This window comes from Pinus tabuliformis, chromosome 1_1, assembly GCF_031772625.1.
Source record: "Pinus tabuliformis cultivar Carrire ecotype Pingquan chromosome 1_1, CPIR1, whole genome shotgun sequence".
NCBI classification, from domain to species: Eukaryota; Viridiplantae; Streptophyta; class Pinopsida; order Pinales; family Pinaceae; genus Pinus; species Pinus tabuliformis.
This window is the reverse complement of record NC_142297.1, coordinates 140,068,669-140,096,432: the sequence shown is the minus strand read 5'-3', so window position 1 is coordinate 140,096,432 and position 27,764 is coordinate 140,068,669. Positions and strand designations below refer to the sequence as shown.

Below are 27,764 nucleotides of genomic sequence, written 5' to 3'. Positions count from 1 at the left end.
CGGAAAATTAGAAACATTAAGGAAAATATTTAGTTTTCGGCTAAAGCTAACTTCAAGCTGTAAGGTTTGTTTTTTTTGTATGCTCGTGTTGGGTTTTGTGGTTTTTGTTTTGTAGGCAAAAAAGAGCCTTTTCAAGTAAGCACGCACCCAAAGCTTCAGTGACTAAAAAAACCCCTTCCTCTTTTCCAAAAATTACTAACCTTTTAAACTAGCTCACTTGGTCCAAAGTTACATTACGAGAATAGAGGTCTTGAGTTCAAGTCTTTCTTTTTGTTGAGTTACGTTTTCAAAAGGCACATGTAACATATGTTTTAAAGTTACTTCATGTAAAAATGTTCTCACCCATTATAAAAAGTGAATCACTTATAATTCTAAAGTCTCTTTATCTTTTATTTAAGTTACAATTTAGTGGGTAGCTCATAAAGTACCATTGTAAAAGTGACTTTCACTTATTTATAAAAGTGAGTCACATAATTTTTTTGTTTTGTTTTTCTATAAGTGAGCTAATTAGATTAAGTTTGGAAAGGGGGGGGATTTTTTTAAATATAACATTATCATTCATTTCTGCACATTCACGCACTTCGTCAGCTTCTTCAACAACTTTTCTTCAAAAAGCCTTCACTTCTTCATTTAGAAGCCCTTTTTTTGAATCAGCCTAATTTTTCGAGATCTTTCCATTGGAACACTTAGTTTCAACATCTATAGCTTCAGTTTCTGTTAAAATGGAAAAAGTTTCAACATCTACAGCTTCAGTTTCTGTTAAAATGGAAAGTCCATGCCAAGTTATTCTTGACAGTACCAACTACTTCCAATGGTGGTCCTACATTGTGGATTTACTTAAAAATAAAGGTCTTTATAGAATAGCCTTAGGCCAAGAAACCAAACTTCAAGATGAAGATAAGGCAGCCAAATGGGAAAATAGCAAGATCAAGCACGTGGGTTGACAAGGATGTTTATTTCTCCATACCTTAGATTCCATATCGCAGAACTTGATACTCCTAATGAAACAATGAAACAACTCACTAAAGTTTTTGGAATTAAAAATGAAATTAGAGCCCATCAACTCGAAAATGAGTTGCTTACATTGGATCCCAATAATTTTTCTTCCATTGAAGATTTTTTGTCCAAGTTCAAGACCTTTAGACTTCTCTTGGAGGGTGTTAAGGATAAGAAAGAAGATGGTAGCCTTATCTATTCCATTCTTACTAAATTGGGACCAACCTACTCTATGTTTGTTTCCACCTTCCATTCTACTAGAGAAGCCTTTATTTCTCAAGGACAAGACTACAAGTCCCTCTTTTTTGATGCCTTTTGTGATTCTTTAATAAGAGAATAAGAAAAACTCTTATATCTTGGTCTTCTTAATCTTATAAACTCTTCTAAGAAAGCCTTAGCCGCCTAGCAGCAACCAAATTCAAAGAATCCTAAGAAGCAGTATCGTAAAAGAATGGTCCTAAACCAAGCAAGGGTCCTAATCAATTTCAGTCTCAAAAGAAAAATTATTTCGACAAAATGATGAGGCAAATAAAAACAATGGGAAGAAGACTGATAGGCATTGTTGCTTCTGTAATCAAGATGGCCACTTAGAATCCAAATGCTTTAAGAAGATGAAAGCCTTGGAAGCAATAATGAAGAAGCATAACATCCATTTGGAGCACTCTTCAACTTCAACTTCATCTTCAGGAATAGCACTTTCTGCATGTAGTTGTCAAGCATCTCGGTCTGGTTATGCACTAAATGTATCTTCTTCTTCTCATTCTCATGAGTGGCTCATTGATTTTGGAGCTTCTTATCACATGGCCAAAAACAAAGCCATGTTTTCTTCTTTAAATGATTTTAACACCAAAAATATATATGTTGGTGATGATAGATCTCTTAGTGTTGTAGGGATTGGAACTGTTCATCTAGACAATGGTCAATTTAATGATGTATTATGTGTTCCAACCTTATCCTGCAACCTTCTATCTATATATCAGATAACTCATTCAGGGGAAGGTAAAATCGTTAAATTTTCACCTCACGATGTTGTAATTAAGGACCTAAGAGATCCTAGACAGATTTTAGCTATTGGCATTGCTGATGATTCTACAAGGTTGTATAAGTTTAATGATGAAGTGAGCGATTTGGTCACTTAAACTATCGCTCCCTTCAGAATCTATGTAAAGAAAATATGGTGACAGGTCTTCCATTGGTATCTTGCAGAGATGGTGTTTGTTCCGGATGTGTACTCTGAAAACATCATCGGGATAGTTTTGAAAAATGTGCCTCTTGGCACGCCTTAGCCCCTTCACAGCTTGTGCATAGTGATTTATGTGGTCCACTTCTAGTTGTTTCATTCTCTGGCTACAAGTATTTCTTAACTTTTATTGATGATTTCTCTAGACGCACTTGGGTATACTTCTTAAAACTCAAGAGTGAAGTATTTAACATGTTCTTGGCCTTTAAGGCCTTTGTTGAAAACAATCTGGACATCAAATTTTTAAGCTAAGATCTGATAATGGTAGAGAATATTTTAACAACAAATTCATCAACTTTTTCATTGAGAATGGAATTCAAATGCAACATACTATTCCATATACTCCACAACAAAATGGTGTAGCTGAAAGGAAGAATTGCACCTTAGAGGAAATGGCTAATTGTATGCTTCAATCTAAAGGACTTAGTCTTAATTTTTGGGCAGAAGCAATTAACTGTGCAAATAACATAGTAAATCGCACTCCTATTAAGGTTTTAAAGAATATCACCCTAGAAGAAGCATGGAGCTCAATTAAACCAGATGTAAGTCACTTTCGTGTTTTTGGAAGTGAAGCATGGGCCCATATTCCAGATGAGAAACATAAAGCTTTAGAACCTAAGAGTGAAAAATGTATTTTTGTTGGATATTTTGAAGATGTCAAAGGATATAGACTTATTCCACTTAAGTCCAAAAATGTTATCATTAGAAGAGATGTAAAGTCTGCTAAAAATATATCGGCCTATGAGCCTAGTTCGGCGGATGTGCCACCTCTCTCTATCCCTTCTACTTCTGAAAATATTTCTTCTTTAGATGATGACAACGAGGATGACAATCCTCCCCCACCTTCTCAGGATCCTCCTTCAGCTCCTCAGCTTCCAAAATGGGTCCGTGCTACTCAGGATGCCCCTCGGGCTTGGTATGCCAAAATGGATAGCTTTCTTTTAGAAACTAGCTTTTCTAGGTGTCATTATGACAATACTGTCTACACCAAGAAAGTGGGCAAGTCTCTTATCATTCTTGTTCTTTATGTTGATGATCTTATCCTTACTGGTAGTGAGACACTTGTATTATTTTCTTGGTCTTCAAGTCTTGCAATCCAAGGAAGGTATTTCCCTTTCCTAGTCCAAGTATGCCTGTGATCTTCTACGCCATTTTTACATGGAAGATTGTAAGCTAGCCCCTTCTCCCTTTCAGCCTGGAGCCAAACTTTCAGTCACTTGTACTTGCCTTGAAGTTGATGCTACCTTATATCGTCAACTTAGGAAAACTTTTGTATCTAACCCATACTCGTCCTGAGCTTTCCTTTGCTGTTGGCCTTATTGCTCGATTTATGCAAAACCCACATTAAAGTCATTGGAAAGCAGCTAAAAGAATACTTCGTTATGTTCGAGGTACAGTTCACTTTGGGATTCATTACAGTGCAGAAGCATCTCCTCTATTGGTTGGTTTCAGTGATTTCGATTGGGCTGGTGACCCTGATGATTGGAAGTCTACTGTAGGTTATGTGCTCACTCGAACCACCTATTACATGGGCTTGCAAAAAACAAAGTGCCATTTCTCTTTCTTCAGCAGAAGCAGAGTATCGTGGTGCCGCAGAAGCTAGTAAGGAAGCCCTGTGGCTTCGTCTGATATTGTCTGAGTTTGGCTTTAAGCAGCAACATCCGACTACACTTTGGTGTGATAATCAAAGTGCCATTCAACTATGCAAAGATTCAATCCAACATCAACGCAACAAACACATTGAACAACACATGCACTTCATCAGAAAGCTCATTCATGACCATGTTCTTGAAGTGCAATATTGTTCAACAGATGATCAAGTTGCAGACATCTTTACAAAGGCTCTCATAGAGGCGAAGTTTACTAAACTTCGATTTATGGTTGGAGTTCAGGAAGTTGTCACTAAGGGGGGATAGGCTCTAATGCCTCCTTCCTTCTCCTATTGTGTCATATTTGTACATGCTTCAATCCTATCCCAAGTTGTTCTTAAGGGGGGATGTTAGGATATTTCGACACATAGGAAATAGTTAAGTATAACTTGGTCTAGTGTAGAGTTAGGTAAAGTGTGTTTCTTTACTATGTACTTTTGTAACTTACAATCCGACAGTCACGATATGTTCTAGACATGAGCTTAGATAAGCTTAGGGTTTAAACAAAATGGAATCACCTTGAATTCCATGTACTTGGGTCATACCTAAGGGCTAAACATCTAAAGGTCTCTACACACAAGATAGATTATTAGTCCAAGAGGGCCTGATTCACACAAGAAGTCTAGAGACCTAGAGATACTTGCTATATTCAATGTGCTTACTCCAACCTAGTACCTAAAGCAAGATCCCTGTGTTAATAGATAATTCAACAACTGGCCATGGAACAATAGTCTTCAGTTAAACAATTAGAACATTAAACATAATTCAACACATACCATGAATCATCAAGCGAGAAAACACCTTGAATTGAAACCCCAAAGCAGTACCTAAAGCAAGATGCTGTGTTAATAGATAATTCAACAACTGGCCATGGAACAATAGTCTTCAGTTAAACATTTAGGACATTAAACATAATTCAACACATACCATGAATTATCAAGCGAGAAAACACCTTGAATTGAAACCCCAAAGTCTTTATTAATGCAAAAATTCCAGCAAAGCTTAGCTTAGTACAAAAGATTTTCAACACAGTTGAAGTTACAATGAGGAGCTTGAAAGCTTCCTTATATAGAAAAAATGAGAGGATCAAACCCCTCCAAGTGGAAAATAATGGCTAGGTCCTTGATCCATGGCTTGATCCTCATCAAAACAATTTGATTTGTTGATCTTCTTGAAAAAATTTGATCACCTTAGATGATGGAGAAAAATTCTTTGTTCCTAGTCAAAATTTGAATTTTATTCCTTGATCCATGGTTAGAGGATCAAACCCCTCCAAGTGGAAAATAATGGCTAGTTCCTTGATCCATGGCTTGATCCTCGTCAAAACAATTTTATTTGTTGATCTTCTTGAAAAAATTTGATCACTTTAGATGACGGAGAAAAATTATTTGATCTGTCAAAATTTGAATTTTATTCCTTGATTTTGAGGAAAAATTCAAATTCCACGTTAAACTCCCTTTTTCTTAGTCCAAAAAATAATATTTTGAACTTTTACCCCCAAAACACCTTCTTTGACTCAATCACCATGGTCCAAAGGGTCAATTTCTCTTAAAATTTTGATTTTTCCCTTGATTGATAACACCATGTTTTTTTTTGACCCACGAATTTTGGATAATTTTCTACTTGGAGAAAATTTAATTTCTCTCAAATTAATTAATTTTCTAGCTAATTATTTTATTTTTATTTTTGCCAAAAAAAATTAATTAAAAGACTCTAGAGGGGAATTACACATTTTCCACCCTCAAAGTGTGTCTAAAAAATATTTGGTAATTGTGTTTTAATTATGAAGAACCATTCACCAAAAATATTTCCGAAACACATTTTTTACACCAAGATTTTACAATATTCAACCCTTAGAAGGGGAAATTTATAATAGACACAAACCCCTTAAGACTCATCCAAATTCTGCGACTCAAGACACATGCTCTAGTATGATAAAATACATCGATTCGATAACACCATGACTCACCTAAGACCTTGTCAATTCCACCCTAGCTTTGGGGTATATCTGGGAGAAGTCTCTGTTAATTATCCGTGTTTACAAACGTAGATTATATGGGGAGGTTAAAAAACTCCCTAGAGGGAAACCTTTTGAGAAGAATCACAGGCTCACCTAGGTGTTGTTACATGGCTTAATAGTTATACTAGAATCAATTTTACAATACAATAGCAAAATTTGGGATTACATTGACAAATTAGAAGCTTCATGATGATAATGACTTCGAAATTTTTTATCTTTTGCTTTGTACTTTGCTTCTTAGAATTGTTGACATGTGTGGTCAACAGGGGCGTCCTTCAGGTTGGATCCTGTAAACTAGGGGGTGGAGCCTCCTTCAGTTGGAGTTGAGAATCTTGATGTAAATCTTTTGAAGATAAATATTAAGAAGCATTTGGTGGTTTTTCTCCCAGAAGGGTTTCCACCTAAAAATTTGTTGTCTACTGTTTTGATGTTTGTGCATCGTTGAATGGTGTTGTTTACTGATGTACTATTAATGTTAATATCAATACAATGTTCTTTGATGTTAAAAAATGAAGAGAAACACTGGTTCACCCCCCTCTCAATATTTCCAACACTAAGTACCACCAAACCCTCGACTTGTGTACAAGAGGTTGAGAGAGTTGCCTCAAAGAGTAGGTTTAGGAGCAAATTAGAAACTGAAGAAAATTTTCTTAGCTTGAATAGTAGATTGGAAAGGAGGAATAAATCTGACCTCAAAGATACTCACATTGTGAGCCAACCATACCCCATGAAATAATCAAAGGAAGAGCTTTAATTTCTTTTAATTTGATCCTTTATTTCTAATGCTTGAAACACTTAGCCACAGTCTCCCCTCCCCAACTATCTGTCACATCTTGTCCATTTCTGCCCAAACCTCCGTTGATGGACATAGGATTAGTATGTGGCTACTATTCTCCTCCTCTCTTTTACATAGAGAGCACCTTATTGGACCATGCATATCCTTTTGTATAACAACCCAAGTGAGGGATTATTCATATAGCAAGTTGCATAAATATCCTTGATTTTAGAGGTGATTTGATCTTCGAAAGTGGCTTCCACCATCACTATGGAGCCTCAGGGCTGTCAGAAGTATACATGGCTTTGTATCCTATTCTTGCAATATAATGCCTAAGATAGAATTCTTGGACCGTACAAGATCATCAATTACCTCTTTGTTATGAACATGACACATATTAAGCTTAATGTGAAGGCCTCCCACTATTCCTTTTTATTTTCCTCTGAACCAAAAAATCTTCCTATATCCAATGTCGACTTCAGATTGGAGATGCTTCTTGATAGGTTGCTTGAGCTAGATTAAAAATACTAAGCCTTTGAAGGGAGGTTCTTAGATAGCTTATAATCATTTCCACTACCAACACAATGGTGTGCTCAAATCCTAACTTCTCTCCGTTTCCTACCTTGTAGGATAGGCAATCGCCAATCACAAGGAAGACATTGACCATAGATTTCCATATGGTAGAAACATTGCAAATGGGTTGGGCTCCTTATTCAGTCCTTGGTAGAATGAGGATTTATGTATTTTTGGATTAGGGATTGAATCTAAAACTCGTCCCCTTTGATAAACCTCTAGACACTCTTGGCAACTAAAGCCTTCCTAAAAAGGAAATTGTTTTGAAGGTTCTATCCCCACAACTCCTTAGACTTTGTAATGGCTTGCCATTGAACCAATGGAATACCCTCTTCCTCTTTATTCCTAGATCAAAGAAATATGAAACTTATCTTCTTGATTTTGTCCAAGGCCCCATTAGGAATATGGGCTAGAGAATGCTATTACATTGGAATAACTTCCTAACACTGACTTTACTAGTATCTACCTTCCAGCTATAGACAACCACTTATTACCCCACAAATCAATCTTTGTTTCACTTTTACTATGAGCCATCTCCAATCATTGATTCCATAATCTTTGGGCTTAATGAAAAATCTAAGTACTTGAAACCCACTTGCAATTTAGATGGTTCATGAGGAAAGAGCTGAAGGATTTTTCTAACAAGATTTTCATCCACTCATTAAACACATAGAAGATTCTTGCAAGTTTACTTTTGTATTGGTAGCTAAGAAACTAGATTTGTCCAAACCCCCTCTTATGTCTCGAATTCCACAAATCGGACATGATTTGCTGGGACACGTGTCCTAAGAGTGTGTCCGACGTGTCCTGGATCATGGGATTCAACGGACACACAAATCCTGAGAACGTGCCCAGTGTGTCTCGATTTTGGGACACGTGTTCCCTTAAAAAGCGTGCTACGCGGCCAATAAATCTCGATTTGGGCTTGTTTGGCACTCATTCTTGAGTGTGTCTTCTACTACGAGTGTGTGGGAGCTTCTAGCAAAGGGCTTGGAAGCATTTTGGAGGTGATTAAATCAACATTGCCAATATCTGGGGATTTTTCTAACAAGAATTTCATCCACCTCATTAAACACATAGAAGATTCTTGCAAGTTTACTTTTGTATTGGTGGCTAAGAAACCAGATTCATCCAAACCCCTCTCATGTCTCAAATCCCACAAATCGGACATGATTTTCTAGGACACGTGTCTTAAGAGCATGTCTGACGTGTCTTGGATCGTGGGATTCAACGGACACGGAAATCCTGAGAATGTGCCTAGTGTGTCTTGATTTTGGGACACGTGTCCCCTTAAAAAGCGTCGTGCTGCGCGGCCAATAAAGCTTGATTTGGGCTCATGTCACTCATTCTTGAGTGTGTCTTCTGTTGTGAGTGTGTGGGAGCTTCTAGCAAAGGGTTTGGGAGCATTTTGGAGGTGATTAAATCAACATGGCCAATATATGGGGTTAGTATTGTTTCTGATGGATGCATAAATCCAGCACGCCACCCACTCATCAACTTCATAGTGTCTTCCTTGAATGGACCAGTTTTCTTGAAATCAGTGGATGCACTTGGACAATTTAAGGATGCACAATACATTGGTGAGTTGTTCATTAAAGTTATTGAAGATGTAGGTGTTGATTCTTGTGTGCAAATCATTATAGATAATGCATTTGTTTGCAAGGCTGCTGGCATGATTGAGGAAGCTAAATATCCACAAGTATTTTGGACACCTTGCATTGTCCATTCCTTGAATTTAGCTCTTAAATCTATTGCTTCTGATGTGCCTTGGATTGGAAGTATTATTGAGGATGCACGACATATCCACAACTTTGTACAAAACAATGTTGTGAACATCTCAATAACATCGCGATTTTATCTCAAAATCATGATTTTTTGGCCTAGCCGATGTTTGCTGAATTTTATCAATATTTTGATTGAGCCGAGAGGCTCATTCTACAACCCAGTATGAGGGGATGTGTAAGTATGTCTGTTGGTTCATTCCCCTTTAAAATAAAATTTAAAATTATGTTCTAAATTGAAAAATAATGTCCTTTATAAAAAAAAATGAATATGCTCTAAAATAATTAGAAGTAGAAAAATGTGCGAGTAAGATGTTTAAATCTTATACTTTTTAAAATATTTAAATAAACTATTTGAAGATTTATGTTGACTAATTTATGTCCATATGAACTTCTTATATAAAATATTTTAATGTTGTATAAAAAGATATTCAATGTGGGTTATCATAAAATATTTTAATACAAATTAATATTAACATATACTTAAAAATATATTAATAATAAAAAAACCAATTTAATTTGCGTGATAAAATGTCTCGATGTACATGTTGTGTAAAATATTTTAATGTCAATTACGTATATTAAGTTTTATGGTTAAAACATTTATTTGATCCTATATATACTCTATTTAGCATTCAAAAATACAATTTAAATAATGAAAAATAACACATTGTATTTTTCACTCTAAAGAAGTTTGCACGTGAAGAAATTTGATCCCTCTCGGCTCATGTTAGATCTGTACTTAAGATGGATCTATGCTGGTGGTATCTTGATTTTGCCATTGTTTGCCGACATCTTTTTGATTTTTACGATTTTTTGGTTTTTCGAACCCTTGTTGATTTTATCCCGATGCCGATGTTCGCAACATTGGTACAAAATCATACAAATGCCCTCACAATCTACAAGGAGTACACCAATCTATCATTGTTGAAGATTGTAGATACGGTTTGCCTCTTCATTCATCATGGTAAAGAGGTTGAGGGAGGTTAAGACCACTCTTGAGGCCATTCTTATTTCAGAGTTTTGGTCATTTTGGAGAAACACAGGTCAAGCAACTTCAAAAAGAGTGAAGGACACAATGTTAGATGTTGCTTGGTGGGAAAGGCAAGATCTCACTATTAAGATCATGGACCCTATCATTGCTTTGCTATGATTTGCAGATACAGACCAACCCATCCTCGAAGAGGTTTATGAGGGATGGGATTCCATGATTGAGTCCGTGAGGACCATTATTTTATAGAGCGAGTGCCCTGAGTATGAGACATCATCAAAGACCTTCTTCACCACCATACATGATATTCTTGTCAGTAGATGGGACAAGAATTGCACACCTTTGCATCCCACTCATTGAACCCAAAATGCTACAACCATGAGTGGCTGAATGGTGGACCTCCTGTCAATTCCCTCCTCACATAGATGGTGAAATTTCACTAGGGAGGAAGGATACATTGGGGTGGATTTTTTAGGATAGAGCATCCCTTGATGAGGCGGAGGATGCTTTTGCAGAGTTTTCCACTGGCATTGGGCGATTTGCAGGCTATGATGTGATTAGAGACAGGGGGGCTGAGAAGCCCTATGGTGGGCAACTCATGGGGCAACAAGCCCTCTTCTACAGTAGTTAGCCATGAGGCTCCTCTCTCATGTGACTTCATCCTCCTGTTGTGAGAGGAATTAGAGCACATATGGGAATTTGTATAGTGTCAAGAAGAGCAGGCTTGAGCAGTCCATGGCAGAGACAATGGTGTATGTGCATACCGACCTTCGTCTTATTTACAGGTAGAGGGATGAGTGGTTGAAGGGAAAGACAAAGATGTGGGATGTCTTTCCTGATGATATGAGTTCGGACAACAATGTTGAGTTTGCATTGGCCAACTTGGATCTTAATGAGCCAGTCATCAAGGGTCATCCTCCACACCAACAGAGAGTGACCAATTTTGATACCTTTCATAGAGCCAACTCTTTTTGCTTCTAGGATAGCCATGTTGAGTCCTTTTACTATGATTAAAAATAGCAAGGAAGCCAAATGGCACCTCTGTATAAACCCTCTAGTAGGTCTAAAAAAACTAGAGGTTGAGCCATTGATGAGAGTTATAGAGGAATTGGGGTCAAGCAACTCATTGCCTAATTAACTGGTTGAACACTAAAGGCAATATGAATTAACATGAGTGTCAAATAAAGCTAGTTGGCCCAATCATAGGCTTTTGTAACATCCAACTTCAGTACCATAGTTGGGAGCTTTTTTGTTTTAATTGAGGGAAGCCCCTTTTGGGCCACCATGTTCACATCACGAATTTGCCTACCATTGAAGAAGCCAAACTGTTCAAGGGATATAGCTTAAGACATAAAGCTCTTGGTCCTTAAAACAATGAAATTTGCGATGATCTTGTATATAGAATTACATAAAGAAATGGGATTGAAGACATTGAAAGAGTTTGGTTTGTCTTTCTTTGGAATCAAGGTGAGGAAAGTAGTGTCCAAGGCACTCAATACTTTCTTTGTGCTTCTTGACTCCTCAACAACCCTAAAAAAATCCAGTGTTGCACACATCGCGATAAAATCGCGATAAAATCGTAAAATCGCGAATTTTGCCGATTCAAAGCGCGATTTTTATCGAAAAAATCGCCCCTAGCGAATCGAATCGCGATTTTTTAATCAAATCAAAAATCCTCAGCGAATCGTTTGGCACAATATTCTTTCAATTTCAATTTGTGCCAAACGATCCCGCTTTCCGATTTTTCCCGATTTTAACGAGCTTTTTTGCGCCGATTAAATCCCGATCGCGATGTGTGCAACACTGAAAAAATCCCCTTCCAATAGCTCAAAAAATCCTAGCAAGAATTCTATTTTCTACCCAAGAGCCCTAGTTTTTGGTCCATCTAGAAACCATGGAGAACCTTTGGTAGTTCTTCCTTGGATATTTCCTCCATCAATATTGCATTAACTTTGATTTGTAAATGTTAGGCCCATGGCTTGTTCATTTGGTCAACACAAATGCGTTGAATTGTAATATCTTTGCAATCTTCAACAAGGTGACTTTAGGCTTCTTATGTTTTATTTAGATTTGGTTTCCAATACTTGGCTGCTGTATTTGTTATCAAGACTGATTAAATACAAACTCAATTTATTAGATATGCAATCCTAACACTCTACTCCAAGCACTTGTCAATTATTGAGAGCCTAGATTGATTGCCCATGATGGCCCATGATGGCCTCTGGGTGTTTTTGCAAGAGGATGAGAGCATAAATTAAAGTTGAAGTGGAACTCAAGGTAAAGTTGAAATGGAACCCAAGGTAAAACACCCCTATCATTTGAGGCTGAAGGATTGTAGATCAAACCATGAGTTTGAGTATTCTGATGATGTCGTTGTCAAAAATATCTAGAACTCCTCTCGATCCCCAACTTGGTTGGACTTTAGACATTAGGTGGAGTGTCGTGGAACAATGCCTAATGCACATGTGATCGTCACCATGAGTTGTAGATGTTAGGCATTTATCACTCTCAGTGGTTGTTATTGACTGGATGAAGGTAATCCAAGTTCTTGCCATTGGGGGATGTTGAAGCATAGAGTGACTAAAGGTGAAGGTGAAGTTGTGATTATACTCCCCTTGTGATTGGAGGAAAACACCTTTGATGGGTGGTATCTAAAGAAGACAAAAATAAATCCCTCGAATCCTTGAAATGATCATCTGTCTACCATATTTCTTATAATAAGCAAAGGACCAAAAGAGGAAGTATTCTTAGCATCCTCTCTCGTATTCAATGTTGGGGCTCATCGATTTCTAGCGTCTTTCTTTCACTTGCACCCATTTTCTTGAAAAAAAGATTCATTTGATTATCAATGGTATTAATATGTACAAAATAGCCAAAAGAAAAGAGAGCCTAACTAGCCTCCACGAGTAGAGTAGCATATATATATATATATATGAATGAACAATGAAATGGACACTGTGGGGAACACATTGGGCAATTTCCTCCATTTCGAGGATGTTAGACAAGGTAAATCGATTGGTTCTAGTTTTGGCAACCTAACCTAGAGGGGAAATTGAGTGATGCCCATAATATCCAAGGAAGATAGCTAGCTCGGGGACTTGACCCCATGATCTCTTACTTGTAATTCATAGCACTCAACCACTTGAGTTAATCTACTAGGCTAGAAGAAATATAACATCATAACAATAAACATTAAACATTTAACCACAACAATTGGGTCTAGAGTTGGGTCCCATATAGTTAGAGGTAGGGTAGCCTCTATGGTCTATATAACATTTTGTTTCTCTAGAGTTGCCTTGTGTCTGGGCCTCTTTGAAATTGCAAGAGCAAAGGGTGGGAAGTCTTTGCCCATGTTTTGGGGTTGGTTAGTAGAGATGTTGTGAACATGCTCATGGTGCTTTTGAACTAGTTTGCTATTATTGTGCTTAGGCTTACCTGTTGAGAGCCTATAAATTAGGATGAGAAATTTGTATCTACAGATTTGCAAGAAAAGCTTGCACATATGCAAGTGTTACTATTGTAAATGCAACATTTGTTTTTTTCATGAAATACACATCTTGGTGAAACTTGTTTGGCGATTCCCTTCATTTTGAGGATGGTATCTAGGGTAGACTATACCTTGTAGAAACTTGAGGCTTTGTCAATATATGGATCAAGGCCATTATATTAGTATACTCTTTCACAACTCAACATGTTACTTGTGGGAGAATCTGGGTGTGGAGGGTAACACTCCTTCACACAAATTTTTTATAACAGTTAAATTTTATAAATGGATAGGTGCCTGAATCCCAAGGGTTAGAGTGTTAGAAGAGTATTTGCACAAATCAATGTTAAATTTGAGTTGTACAACTTTGGAATGACTAGAACAAGTAAACTAATATATCTAGAATAATAGATTGGCTGCCAAATGTATTTCACCTTTACATTTAGAGTTGTAAACACAATTTCTTAAGATTCAAGCTATATATGCAAAGAAACCAGATCCTTCTCAGCAACTTTGCCTTCATATAGAACCATGATACAATCAGAGATTCTCCATAGAAGTGACTTCCATTCTCTCACCAAGGATGCACTCATGTACTCTCTTGCATAACAAAATAATAAAAGCATAAGAAGAACCAAAAATATTGACCAATCTCTCATAATGAAACCGTCCATCTCATATAGATGAGAATGGGAATTTACAATTGATAATTGCCCTAAATATATTGATTAATGCGGGGAAAGAGGCCAAGTTAACTTCAATTTGAATGTGGGAAGTTGGAACATATTGAGAATAGCCTCCAAGGCTAGGCGCATGATGATATATTGCACAGGGAATGAAAACATGTGAAAATATGTAGTAAAACTCCTCCAAAGTGGGATTCACTCTCCTATTAATAATATGCTACATGAATGCCAAAAATATGCCTCAAGGAGTGTGCCCTCATCTTGCCCAAAATAAATACATGAATTTGTGGAATGAATTGGATTTAAGAGCCTCAAAATATCTCTCCTTTCCCAAAATAAGTGAGAATTGAAGATAAAACATATAATGCATCCTTAGCAACACTTCCAATTATGTGCCTCTTTCATTGATTAGCACTTGCATGTGATAGAAAGTCAACTCAACTTATATGCAACTACAACACACTTCTTGTTGAGACAAGTGTGGATAAGATAAAGCTCGAGATAATTGCATGCATCCTCATCATCAAGTGTGCCCTCCTTCCAAGGAATAGATCCAAAATAGTGTTAGAAGTCTCCTTCTGGCAAGCACTCTTGTCCTTGGTGATAAGAGGATAGAATAAGATTCTTAGGACTGCACACCTCTTTATCTAAAATGCAATCTTTCTTGAGATAAGTATAGATAAAGGAATAGATTAAGGGTTAAAATCAACAGGAATTATATCTTCTTCGTGAGTGTGCCCTCTCTCAAGTATAAAAGATTCTCTACAAATTACAAAACCACCCAATATAACATGTACAAAATCTCATGGTTACACAAAGGGTGCATCACCCTTGGTTATTGTTTATAAGCCTTGTCATTATTGTAAACATCCTAGAAGATCCCTCAAGTGGAGTGATCGCTTCTTGAGCTAAAAGGAGTATGTATATGGTTCCAATTCCAACAAACTAAAATCCATTACTGTAAACTCAACTAAATTGTGTCAAATTGGAATGAAGTTCATTGAATTACCAAAGGACCCTGAAAGTCACCATTCTTCTATGCCATGTCATCTACTAACAATAACAGTGAACTCTAAAAATATAGGAACTAAAGAAAATTGAAGTTCATACTATAATTGAAATCTCAAAACTACCATTAATAGTGCACATGCATACTTGTCAAAAACAATACCTGGTAAAAATGGTAGAATTTCCAATTGAGCTTGCAATATAAAACACTGCCCACGAGACCAACTACTATAAATGGCATATTTAAAATAGGCATTGCTAAAAAATAACATCACCTTGCATGTCATAGAAAATAAGGCCATGAAACTCATGTTCCTCTGTAGAGAAAGAATATGTTTTTTGTTTTTCAGTGGCCCTAGAACTTCACTTGCTAAATATTATCTTCAATGTTAGTGAGAGTAGTCCTTGTTATTGCAAAATCTAGCAGGTCTAGTGCAAAGCCTCACTAGGCAACCTAGGTCTTATGGCAACAAAGAGACCAGTCACCATTGTGATTTTTAGTGGCTTCTCTCAAATTGTTTAGTGGTGGATGTTGTCCCCACAAGTGGGACTAACCTAAATGAATCACTAACAAGATATTGAACAAGCAAGGGCTCAAGTATGATATAAGGTCTAATGATTGGAGAGTGAAGAAATTTCAACCCCTACTCCGGTTATTAGTTTTCCTTATCATTCCATGCATTTAGTTTTAAATCCAAACATGATAAAATTTTTAAAATTGGGAAATGACAATATTTTCTGAAAACACAAATTTAAAGGTTTCACAATTGCTGAAATTGCAGAAATAAAACATAGTAAAATTATGACAACCACACATAGAAAATAACACAGTGATTTTTGGTCACTGTGACCCTAGAAAATTTATAAACCCCCTACAACTCTTGGGGAAAACCAGTTTGCTAGCTCTTCTTTATTTCTGAAAATGCTTTTACAGAGACACTGAAATACCAATAAAAATTCCAACAACCACAAATTACAACTTATCTCGATTTCTGTGCTTGAATTCCACCTCGAAAATCGTGCCAACCAATAAAAAGCCAAAACAGAAATTTTCTAGCAATAAAAAGCATTAAATGTTGTATGGCTTGCCTCGAAAACCATGCCCGAAATCTGCGCTATGGGTTGTACAGACCGTATGGATTTCAACAATACGATTGCCTCGTGCCCAAATATGCCTCGAAATTTGTGTAATTGCTGCAGTCCCTCTACCTCGATTTTTATGCCTTTCTCTTGCTGTACAATTTTGCTTTGGGATGCGTGCGAATAAATGCTGCTGCCCAAATTCGCTGAAATATCTTCTTGCTGCTCTCCTTTACTTCCTCACTGCTCATAAATTTTCTCCTTGTTCTCTCTTCTCTTTCTCTCAAAATGCCCCTGAAAGAATGAAATGATCTTTTTCTCTTCTCTTCTCCTTTTACTCTCTAAATGACCTTTTCGGTTACCCTAAGATCTAATGGCTGAGATTCATTTAGATCTAGGGATGAAAATAAATGTGCATTTAATTCTCACTTTCTATTTTTTAACTCACCCATTTAAATAAAGAGCCACTTAGCCTTTTATTTCCGTAGTCATTTTTTCACTTTCTAATTCTTGATTGACTTTAATAAAGTCACCTTTAAATTAGAATGTAACTTTACCACTTATAAAGTCACTTTTAAATTAAATTGACTTTACCACTTATAAAGTCACTTCAGGAGAAAAGTACAAATAAATTGGACACTTTTCCCTAGGCCAAATATCAAGGCCTTAGGGAACCACTTGTCCTCTGGTACCCAAATTTTAACACTCCCTCTTACCGAGGAAAGTGTTCCTCACCACTCCCATCTTGTCTCTGAAGTAGACATGCTTGCCCCGTGGTAAGGCTTTGGTGAAAATGTTCGCTACCTGCTCATTTGTGGAAATGTACTCAAGCTTGATAGCTCCCTTTTGAACGCAATCTCTAATGAAGTGATACTTGATCTCAATATCCTTTGACCTGTCATGAAAAACTGGATTCTTCGTGAGTTTTATGCAACTCTGATTATCACAGTAAATTACTGAAGGTTTCAATGCCTGACCAAATAGATCGAACAACATCTTGCGAGGCCATATGGCCTCACAACTAGCCAAACTAGCAGCAATATACTCTGCCTCAATTGAGCTTAATGCGGTTGACTATTGTTTCCGGCTGATCCACAACACAACTACCGAACCCAACCCAAAACAACACCCGTAAGTACTCTTCCTATTTGAAGCACAACCTGCCCAATCTGAATTCGTGTACCCTGCCAGTTTCACTCCATCACCCTGTCTATAATCTAGACCAAAATCCACATTCCCTTGCAAGTAACGAAGAATGTGTTTTGCAGCCACCCAATGCACTCTCCTAGGCTCACACATGAACTGACTCATAGTGTTAATTGCAAAACATATATCTGGTCGAGTGTTGACCAAATACATCAATTTACCAATCAACTGTCTGTATAGAGTAGGATCCACCAACTCAGAATCAGAAGTGTGAAACTTCTTCCAGTTAGTGATCATAGGTGTAGACATAGGTTTGCAGTCCTCCGTGTGAAATCTACTAAGAATATCCACAATGTACTTCCCTTGTCCCAGGAAGAAATGCCCCTCCTGCCACACCTCCAATCCCAGAAAATAATGCATCAAGCCGATATCCTAAATCACAAACTCTGAAGCAAGATCTCTCTTGCAGCCCTCAATGAGTCTCTCTGCACCAGTGATGATCAAGTCATCAACATACAACACCAGAATGAGAGGCTTCTCACCCACCACAATGAAGTATAGGTTCGGGTTAGCCTCACTCTTTGTGAAACCCAACTGCTGCAAGTATGTATCAATCCTCGAGTACCAAGCTCTAGGAGCTTGCTTCAGGCCATAGAGTGCATTTTTCAATTTGCATACATGGGACTCCTTCCCATGCACCTCAAAGCCCTGCGACTGCTCAATATAAACCTCCTCCTGAATGAAGCCATTGAGAAATGCGGTCTTCACATCCATTTGGTGGGTCTTCCAAGCCGTCTTTGTTGCAATCGATATAATGGAGCGAATAGATGTATACCAAGCTACAGGAGCGAAGGTCTCCTCATAGACAACTCCCTCTACCTGTGAGAACCCTCTCGCCACAAATCGAGCCTTGAACTTCTCGATGTTGCCATCTGCAACATGGTTTATCTTGTAGAGCCATCTGGAAGTAGCAACTGATTTACCTTCAGGCCTTGACACTACCTCCCAAACATCGTTCTTCATAATAGAAGAATACTCCTCCATCGTGGCCTCTCTCTAGACCTGCTAGCTGGTTGCCTCCTCATAACTAGAAGGCTGAGAGTCAATAATGCTTGTTACCAATGCCATGTAACTACAGAACTGCTCAGGTGATTTACTCTCTCTAACTTGTCTCTTTGGCCCAACAACTGATGTGGCCTTGCACAAGGTATATTGAAGCCACTTGGGCTTCCTCTTCCCTGAGCATACTTCTCCCACCAGAGTGAAAGAATCCTCATCATCATCAGAAGCCTGAACCCCTGAAGGCCTGTCAACTGAACTCATGCTTGAATTTGTGCCTGTAGATGCTGAAGTACCGTGCGAACTGTCCATTAGTGGACTACTCTATGAACTGCTTTGTTGATTGCCCTGCATGCTGCCTGAAGAACCACCCACCTGACTCTGAGAGCCACTGCTCACTAATGGACCTGACACTGTAATCGATGTACCTCCTGATCCCCGACCACTAGATCTCTGTGACTGACTTAGCTGCTCCCAAGGGTCTGGTGACTCTGGATACTCTAACTCCTATGACCTCATGAAAGTTCTCTCCTCCTCGAACTTCACATCCCCCCCTGACAACCACTTTCCTCTGCGCAGGAATATAAATCCGATAAGCTTTCGAGGTCTCACTATAACCACAAATATGCCCTTGTTTGTAGTGGGCTCTAGCTTGGTCTTGTTCTCCTTGAGGACATAGGAATATGTAAGGCACCCAAAGATACGAAAGTGCCCAACATCAGACTTCTTCCCAGGAAAAGCCTCCTCCGGAGTCACATTCCCCAAGGCATGATGTGGACTCCTGCTCTGCAAGTACACAACAGTGTTGCAAGCCTCTGCCCACAAAAATAAAGGTAGCCCCTGATCATGAAGCATGGCTTTGGCAGTCCCTACAATGGATCTGTTCCTCCTCTCCGCAACCCCATTCTGCTGGGTATTGTAAGGAACTGTGAACTCCCTCCTAATGCCTGCCTCAGCACAAAAATCAATAAACTCACCAAGGGTATACTCCCATCCATTGTTCAACCTGAGGACCTTGATCTTTCTACCTGTCTCGGTCTCCACAAGATCTTAGAACTCTTGAAACTGCTTGAAGACCTCACTCTTGGTCTTCAAGAAATAAATCCAGGTCTTCCTGGTGTGGTCATTAATGTATAAAACACTGTATTCATAGCCACTCAAGGATACGTGAGACATCCGACCACTCACATCGGTATGAATCAAGTCAAGGATCCCGGTCGCTTTGCTGTCATTGCTGGGAAAAGGGGATCTGGCAAATTTCCCCATAGCACATCCTCTGCATACATCAAGGTGATCATAACTGAAATCTGGCTCCCGCACTATACTCAAGGCCCTATGATACATGTGCCCCATCATGCGGTGCCAAATCTCACACAACTCTGAACTGCTAGATTTGCTGTTGGTCTTGTCTCAGGCGCTGCTACTCAATGCCATCAGCGGCTGGAATGAGAACTTGTACACCTTGGCATGGCGCACACCAATCACTCTAGCTGAAGAAGCAGGAGTTCCCCTAGGATATATAAGCACCTGCCCCTTGCTAAACAACACATCATACCCTTTGTCCTCAAGTGTTGAGACAAATATCAGGTTATTCTTCATTCCAGGCACATATAGAACATTTGACACTTTCAAGGGAGGTTTGGGCCCCCTATCAAATGTAAATGTCCCCACACCGACTACTCTAACAATGTTGTCATCACCAAGTACTACCTCCATTTTAGTTTCATCCCCTGAAAGCTCTGAGAAGTACTCACCGACTCCTGTCATGTGGAGGGAAGCACCATTGTCAACATACCAAATGCTAGAAGATGCTCTGCTAGTAGCGGGAAGTGCACACTCCCTCTGAACCTGTATGGCAAGTGATCCTGCACTAGTGGATTCACAAGCTATGAACCCAAACTCCCGATCAAAGCTCTTCTATCTCTGCAGAAGTTGCCACGGGTTTGTCTTTCCCTTTCTTGTTCTTTTTCTCCGGACACACAACAGCATAGTGTCCCAACTTTTGACAATTCCAACATTTGACTTTGGAATAGTCCTTCTCCTTGTTCTATTGCTTGCCTTTACCTTTGCCTTTGCCTCCACTGTTGGAAGCTTGCTTCTTTGCTCCACCCTTCTTGCCTCTTGCTAACAGTGCCACATTGTCATCCTCCTCCACCTGTTTGGCTGCCCCAAGATGGTTCTTTCTGATCTCATTTTGAATGTAATCATCCCACAACCTCTCCTAGTCGGGAAGGTTTTCTCGTGCAACAATTCCACCCACAAAATTCTCCCAAGTCTTGGGAAGACCATTCAAAGCAATCCTCACCAACTCAGTGGGTGCAATGATCTCACCTACCACTGCCAACTCATCTCTCACTGAAGTGATCTTTGTGAGGTATGCTGTAGCATTGTCAGCCTTAGCCATTTTAATGGCCTTCGGTTTCTCCTTCAGGACCATTTTTCTGTTTTCATTTGAGCTCTGGTAAAGACTGGTCAACGCTGTCCACATCTCATGTGCATAAGTCTTTCCTCTCACATGAGGAGTGACATGATCTTTGATTCCTTCCAGAATCAATCTTTTTGCCTTAGCATTCTTTTTGTTAAACTTTGCCAACTGTACAGGGTCAGCAGGTACTACTACTGGGTTCTGTGTGGTATTTACCATAATGCCCCAGACTTCTGCTTCCTCAAAGATGCTCTGGATTCTCTCCTTCCATGCACTGTAGTTGTTCTGCCCATCCAACCTGTCTTCAACTCTCAAACCCAAAGACATGTTTCACTGTCCTACCAAACTGAATTTTCAAGTCTGTGGTAAAGGTTTCTGTTTTCTGTGTAAAAATCAGCTTGCTCTAATTTTTACTTTGCTGTCCCAAACTGCGCTTTTCAGCCAACCAAGCTCTGATACCATGAAAAAATTTCAACCCCTACTCCGGTTATCAGTTTTCCTTATCACTCCATGCATTTAGTTTTAAATCCAAGCATGATAAAAATTCTAAAGTATGGAAATGATAATATTTTCTGAAAACACAAATCTAGAGATTTCACAATTGCTGAAATTGTAGAAATAAAACACAGTAAAATTATGGAAACCACACACAAAATAAAACTGATTTTTGGTCACTGTGACTTTGGAAAAACCCCCTACAACTCTTGGGGAAAACCAGTTTGAAAGATCTTTTTTATTTTTGAAAATGCTTTTACAGAGAAATTGAAATACACAGTAAAAATTCCAGCAACCACAAATTACAACTTATCTCGATTTCCGTGCTTGAATTCCACCTCGAAAATCGTGCCAATCAGCGAACAACCAAAACAGAGATTTTCCAGCAATAAAAAGCATTAAATGTTGTACAACTTGCCTCAAAAATCGTGCTTAGAATCTACTGTATGGTTTGTATGGACTATAAGGATTTCAGCAATACGTTTGCCTTGAAATTTGTGCTCTTGCTGCTGTCCCTCTTCCTTGATTTTTGTGCCTTTCTCTTGCTTTACGGGTTTGCCTTGGGATGCATGCCAATAAATGCTGCTGCCCATATTTGCTGAAATATCTTCTTGCTGCTCTTCTTCATTTCCTCACTACTTATAAATTTTTCTCTTTGCTCTCTCTTCTCTTTCTCTCAAAATGCTCATGAAAAAATGAAATGATATTTTTCTCCTCTTCTCCTTTTACTTTCTAAATGACCTTTTGGGTAACCCTAAGATCTAATGGCTGAGATTCATTTAGATCTAGGGATGAGAATTAATGTGCCTTTAATTCTCACTTTCTATTTTTTAACTCACCCACTTAAATAAAGACCCACTTAGCCTTTTATTTCCATAGTCACTTTTTTCACTTCTAATTCTTCATTGACTTTAATAAAGTCACTTTTAAATTAGAATGTAACTTTATCACTTATAAAATCACTTTTAAATTAGAATGTAACTTTACCACTTATATAGTCACTTTTAAATTAAATTAGCGTTACCACACGATAAAGTCACCTTTAAATTAGAATGTGACTTTATCACTTATAAAGTCACTTTTAAATTAGAATGTAACTTTACCACATAAAGTCATTTGTCCTCTGGTACCCAATATATTAACAGAGAGAAAGGTCTAATGAAGTTATATAGATGAAAATTCATACGACCAATAATTATCTAGAGGTCAGCCGTAATTCTTGGGTGAAAACATGCAATTAATGTTAGATTTTTCCTTTCTATATTTATTAAATGCAATCCCTATCAATAGGAAAATAACAATAGACATAAATTTCCTATAAAATGCAGATTTAAGCTAACCCTAAGCCTAGTTACAATGCATAAAGAGGAGAAAGGGGAAATGAAGATGATCATCACCTAGTCTAGTATCTTCTCTCAATTGGACAATGGAGTTAATAGTGGTGAGGTCCAAGATAGAAGGACTTGCATGAAGAAGGTAGAAGACTAAAAATCCTCTCCTAGAAACCCAAATGACTTTCATTAAGTGGGGATTAAAGATCAAAGGATGTATATACCAAGTTCCCTTGATGGATTCCTGAAAGATAAATATTGAATAACATATAGAAACAAGATTTCATGAAAGATTTTGCATTTTTTAATATGGCACAATAGAAACCCTAATTTCAGAAATTTGCATACAAAATAGGAAATTCAACAGTAAACTTATTGACTGCCTGCTCTTGTAATCATTACTACTGAGTAATGAGCCTAATCTTCTCAACGAAATCCTATTTCTAATTCAAATTGCCAACAATTTCCTTTTTGTTATGTTGATAACTAGGAGTCTCTTTTGTCTTCTAATTTTTTTATCACCATTGTGAACTTCATTTTCTTTATAATGAGGTTGAGAACTTGGTCGCATTATATGAGGTCTGATCTAATAGTAATCTGTAGGTGAGAATTGTGTTGTCTCCATCTGCTAATTATTTTGCAAACCCTGGTTTGGAAAACAATTTGATTGGGATCCTAATTTAATGTGGGTTAGAGCCATTCATTATGATGCTCTTTGTCACCTGAAAACTTTGAAGTCTTGTATGTTATTTTTTTACAAGCCATTCGAAAACATATTTTTAGAATTGTCTGCATTCAAACTAAAATTAGAAGACTTCCGAGCCTTTCCCTCTGGGAGTCCACCCGATCTCACCAAGACTAGTTCGGAGGTGCTGCTACATACATCAGGCCACACATTCTTAGAACATCAGAGAGATCAGCTCCAGACAGCTCCACTGTAAAGCACCACATGCCGGTCAGACTACCTTCAGATCCAGATGGGCAACCTCAGATCCATTTGGAGTTTCCTTCTTTTGACCTCAGATGCTAGGAGGTTTCCTCGCTGGTACATTCTCCCGAGGATCATACAGTTGGGCTCTCCTAGGGTTCTAGGCGACTCTGACAGCAAGCCAGTGCCCACTTTATCCCCCACACCCTCAGCCATCAGACTTAGGAGAGTTACTTAGTGTTTTGTATCACCATCTCTTTCAGGTTTTTATACACATGTTCTGATGCTATTTTTGTGTAGGTTTCTTTCTTTGTATTATTTTCAGCATTTTCTAGGAGATGCACGTGCACTCCCACATTGTACTCATTCTAGTTGCACCCTTCAGTCTCATAATTCATTGACATACTTTTGTGGTCACTTGTCGAACATTAATAACATTATTTTATGTTATCTTATGATTCATCTGCAATACCTTGAGATAAATCATAGTGCACAACATGTGTAAATTCTAATCCAATGTGGGTCCAAGACATGATTCATTATGATGTTTTATGCCACCTCAAATTTTTGCATTCTTTTATGTTATCTTTTTACAATCTATTCATATTTTTTAAATTATCGATATTCAAACTAAAACTAAAAGATTTTTGATTCATCTGCAATTTCTTGAGATAATTCATAGTACATGCCATGTTTTTTGAATCAAGATGTGAGATTCATCTTTTTGTTTAATGAGTTTTGTGTGAGAATTCAATGTCTATCAATGGGCCATGTTTGATTTGTGTCTTGTTGAGGTGTAGGGTTAGCAGGAGCAACCGCGGATGTGCACTGTTATGATGTCTTAGCAAACAAGTGGACAAGGTAAGACTGAATAGACTATTGCCTAGGCCTAGTTTGACTACTTGATATACTTTCAGTCTATCAAATATGTAACTATTATAAGAGTGTGGTGCAAAAACTTGCAGCTTTGGGTGGAATTATGTATTTTAGTAGAGTTTCTAGAAAATACTCATGGAAATCAATAAGTAAAATTTCTCTCTTCATACATACTTGCTTTTAAACAATAGGTGGTAATTAAGAAATTATTGACTCTAGTTCTCAGTTCAAAATGTTATGCTTTTCCTACACAGACCAACAATTTGTTTATACCTAAATAGTAAATACTGTTCAGTATCTACTGAATAACTGATTTCAGGCATTTTCTCTTTTCTTCCCTTACAGATCACTGAATTGTAAAAGCCTAACTACTGATTAGTAATTATCAAGTGAATGACTTTAATGAGCTTTTTATTCTTTTCTTATATGGACCTTCAAGCTCTTATAATTTAGGATTTGAGCTTAATCACCAGAATTGATGTCCCATGCTCATTTTAATCTATCTGCCATTGTAAATGTGCCCATCTGATAAACAATCAAATTGTTAGTCCTAGACTCTTAAGTCAGTTTCTGGGTTTATTCAATGCAATTAACACTCCATAGTCTGTTTAATTTTTCTGTATTTACGAAGTTTCCAATATAATAGGAGGGACTATGGAGCGTAAACAGCCGCAATTATCATTATAATATGTTTCTTTTAATCTTTCTTGGAAATTTCAGGCTTGCATGGTGATCAGCGGCCTATCTATGAACTTTTAAACTATTAATATTCAGTGTATGCAAGAAATTATGATACGTGTATCCTTGAGTGAGTTGTGGGTTTTCGGTATTCTGCATTTGTCAATAATTCTTTTCAATTGGTATTATTTCAGTTTTTCATTATTCTACATCTGTCAGTATGGATTCTGTTTTGTAGAACTACATCAGGTTCTACAAAATTCAAACTCAACTTTGTGTGCATTTAATTTCATTTTTAAGATTTTCAAGGCTCCTCCTGGGACCTATACCTGTAAACTTGTTGGAATAATTAAAAAGTTGGATGCTTCTACTCTTGCATTTGGACATTGAAAATCTGTTGTGGAGCTAGCACATACTTGTAGTAGGATGCAGTGTAAGTCTCTAAATGGAAACAGGAGAGGCTTCATATTACAGAACACATTTTAGAAGAACGCTGATTGAAGTACATAAAGCATGAGAATGTAACATAGAAGGAGCCGATTATTGAGTCATAGCCGATGATCCAATATGTTGGGTAACTCTTAGTTCCAACACGTAATGTTATTCAAATGCTTCCAGATCATTGTTGGACTCTTCGAAAAATTCAACTATTGACCGTTTAAATTCTTTTTTTTGTTAAAATTCAGTGTTAGAGAGAAATTCTTCGGCGAAAATCACATAGAATACCATTTGTCGACGCGTTTCGAACCAACCAGTGTGGTTCATCGTCAGGACAAGTTGAAGAAACAGATCCAGCTTAGCATGTTATATAGACCGAGCAGAGCCTCCAACGGCTAGTTTGACCAACCGTTAATATTGACTAATGGACCGGGATCAAAATAATAGTTTATTAATAAATATTTAAAAATTAAAGGTCAATTATTTTTAAAAGGAAATTAGTTGCAACAAACCGCTTCTATGAATAAATTAAGAGTTAAATGTGAATAAAAATAACTAAATGAATAAAATAATAATAACAAATTAAATACAAAAAACACAAAATAAAAATAATAATAAAAAAAAAAAAAAAAATTCAGTGTTATCAGATTTATATTCCATATGTCTATATTAAAACCAAGCTTAGAAGAAAAAGGTTAGCACTCACAGATTTGTATCCTCAATATTCCAGAGATGTGGTAGCAGGTCCATGGAACTTAAATTGTGGGATAGGGTGGTGGGAATTTTATTTTTTGTTTTATATTATTTATTTTTATTTTTAATTAATATAATTTAGAATCATCAGATTGATGTTCCTTATGTTTAAAATTAAAACCAATCTTAGAGGGAAAAAAGCTAAAACAAACAGATTTGTCTTCTCAATATTCCAGAGATGTGGTAGTGCATCCATGGAACTTAAATACTAGAATATGAGGACTGGAATACCAATTTCTCTCTGCACGAGTTAATTGTTTTGACCATATGTCTTGATTTTACACATGTCCAGTTCTCTCATTAATAATACTGATTTCAGGCTCCATCCTTTGGGGGAACCACCATCACCCCGTGCTGCACATGCTGCAACTGCTGTTGGTAGCATGGTTGTGATCCAGGTGTGCTTTCAAATCTCTTTTATCTGTGTTATGTTTGTTCACAGGAAGTGTGGGTTTTGCTTGATCCTAAACTAGTCTCTCTCTTTTTGTTGATGACATCATTTGCAGGGTGGTATTGGTCCTGCAGGGCTTTCATCAGAAGATCTGCATGTCCTTGACCTAACTCAACAAAGAGCACGGTGGCATAGGTAATAATTTTAGATTGAAACCTATAACTGAAATTTGTAGAGAAGAACATTCTAGTATATTGTTGGAATTCTATACTATGCTGTTTGAAAACTTGATGCCTTGGCAGGGTAGTTGTGCATGGACCTGGTCCTGGATCTCGCTATGGTCACGTCATGGCTCTTGTAGGGCAAAGATTTTTGCTAGCAATTGGTGGAAATGATGGTAAGATTTTATATCCTGACACTGTTCAATGCTATTGGTGCCTGCATATTGTTATATACTTTTGTTCGGCAGGACGGCTCTTTGAATTTTTATATACTTTGTTTCAGGGAAGCGACCATTGATAGATGTTTGGGCTCTGGATACAGCAGCCAAGCCTTATGAGTGGCGAAAAGTGGAGCCAGAAGGGGATGGCCCACCTCCTTGCATGTAAGACTTAAAATACTATATAGTACCTTGTATCAGCTGTCCTTTGTTTTCTAGGTCATAATCTGTTGTCCTTTGTTTTTGGCATCATTTATCAATGTTACGTGCTAAGAGATTTTTTAGAAAATCGAACTATAATGTGTCATGGTTTTTGCTTTATAGAAACTTGTCATGATCCTGTTTACCAAATTTGATAATGATGGGGATAATCAATTATCATTTTGTAATCCAGAGATTGGTAATTTAGATTAGTATTTGTAGTTTGCCAGGTTATATATTATTGCCTACACAAACTACTGTCAGTAGTATCTTGTGAAAGTTCTTCATTGTCTTACTTCTCAACTTATGCCTGTTGTTCAA

General features: G+C 37.6%; 1 protein-coding gene across 1 annotated transcript in view; it reads left to right on the top strand.

Annotated features, from left to right (window-relative positions):
- LOC149212026 (serine/threonine-protein phosphatase BSL3-like) overlaps window positions 1-27,764 on the top strand; it is an 82,064-nt gene that overhangs the window by 9,043 nt on the left and 45,257 nt on the right. Inside the window, exons 2-6 of the mRNA XM_089391648.1 lie at window positions 24,468-24,528; window positions 26,732-26,810; window positions 26,919-26,998; window positions 27,106-27,200; window positions 27,308-27,407. Of these exons, the coding sequence (XP_089247774.1) occupies window positions 24,468-24,528; window positions 26,732-26,810; window positions 26,919-26,998; window positions 27,106-27,200; window positions 27,308-27,407 (415 nt within the window). The remainder of the gene's footprint in view (window positions 1-24,467; window positions 24,529-26,731; window positions 26,811-26,918; window positions 26,999-27,105; window positions 27,201-27,307; window positions 27,408-27,764) is intronic.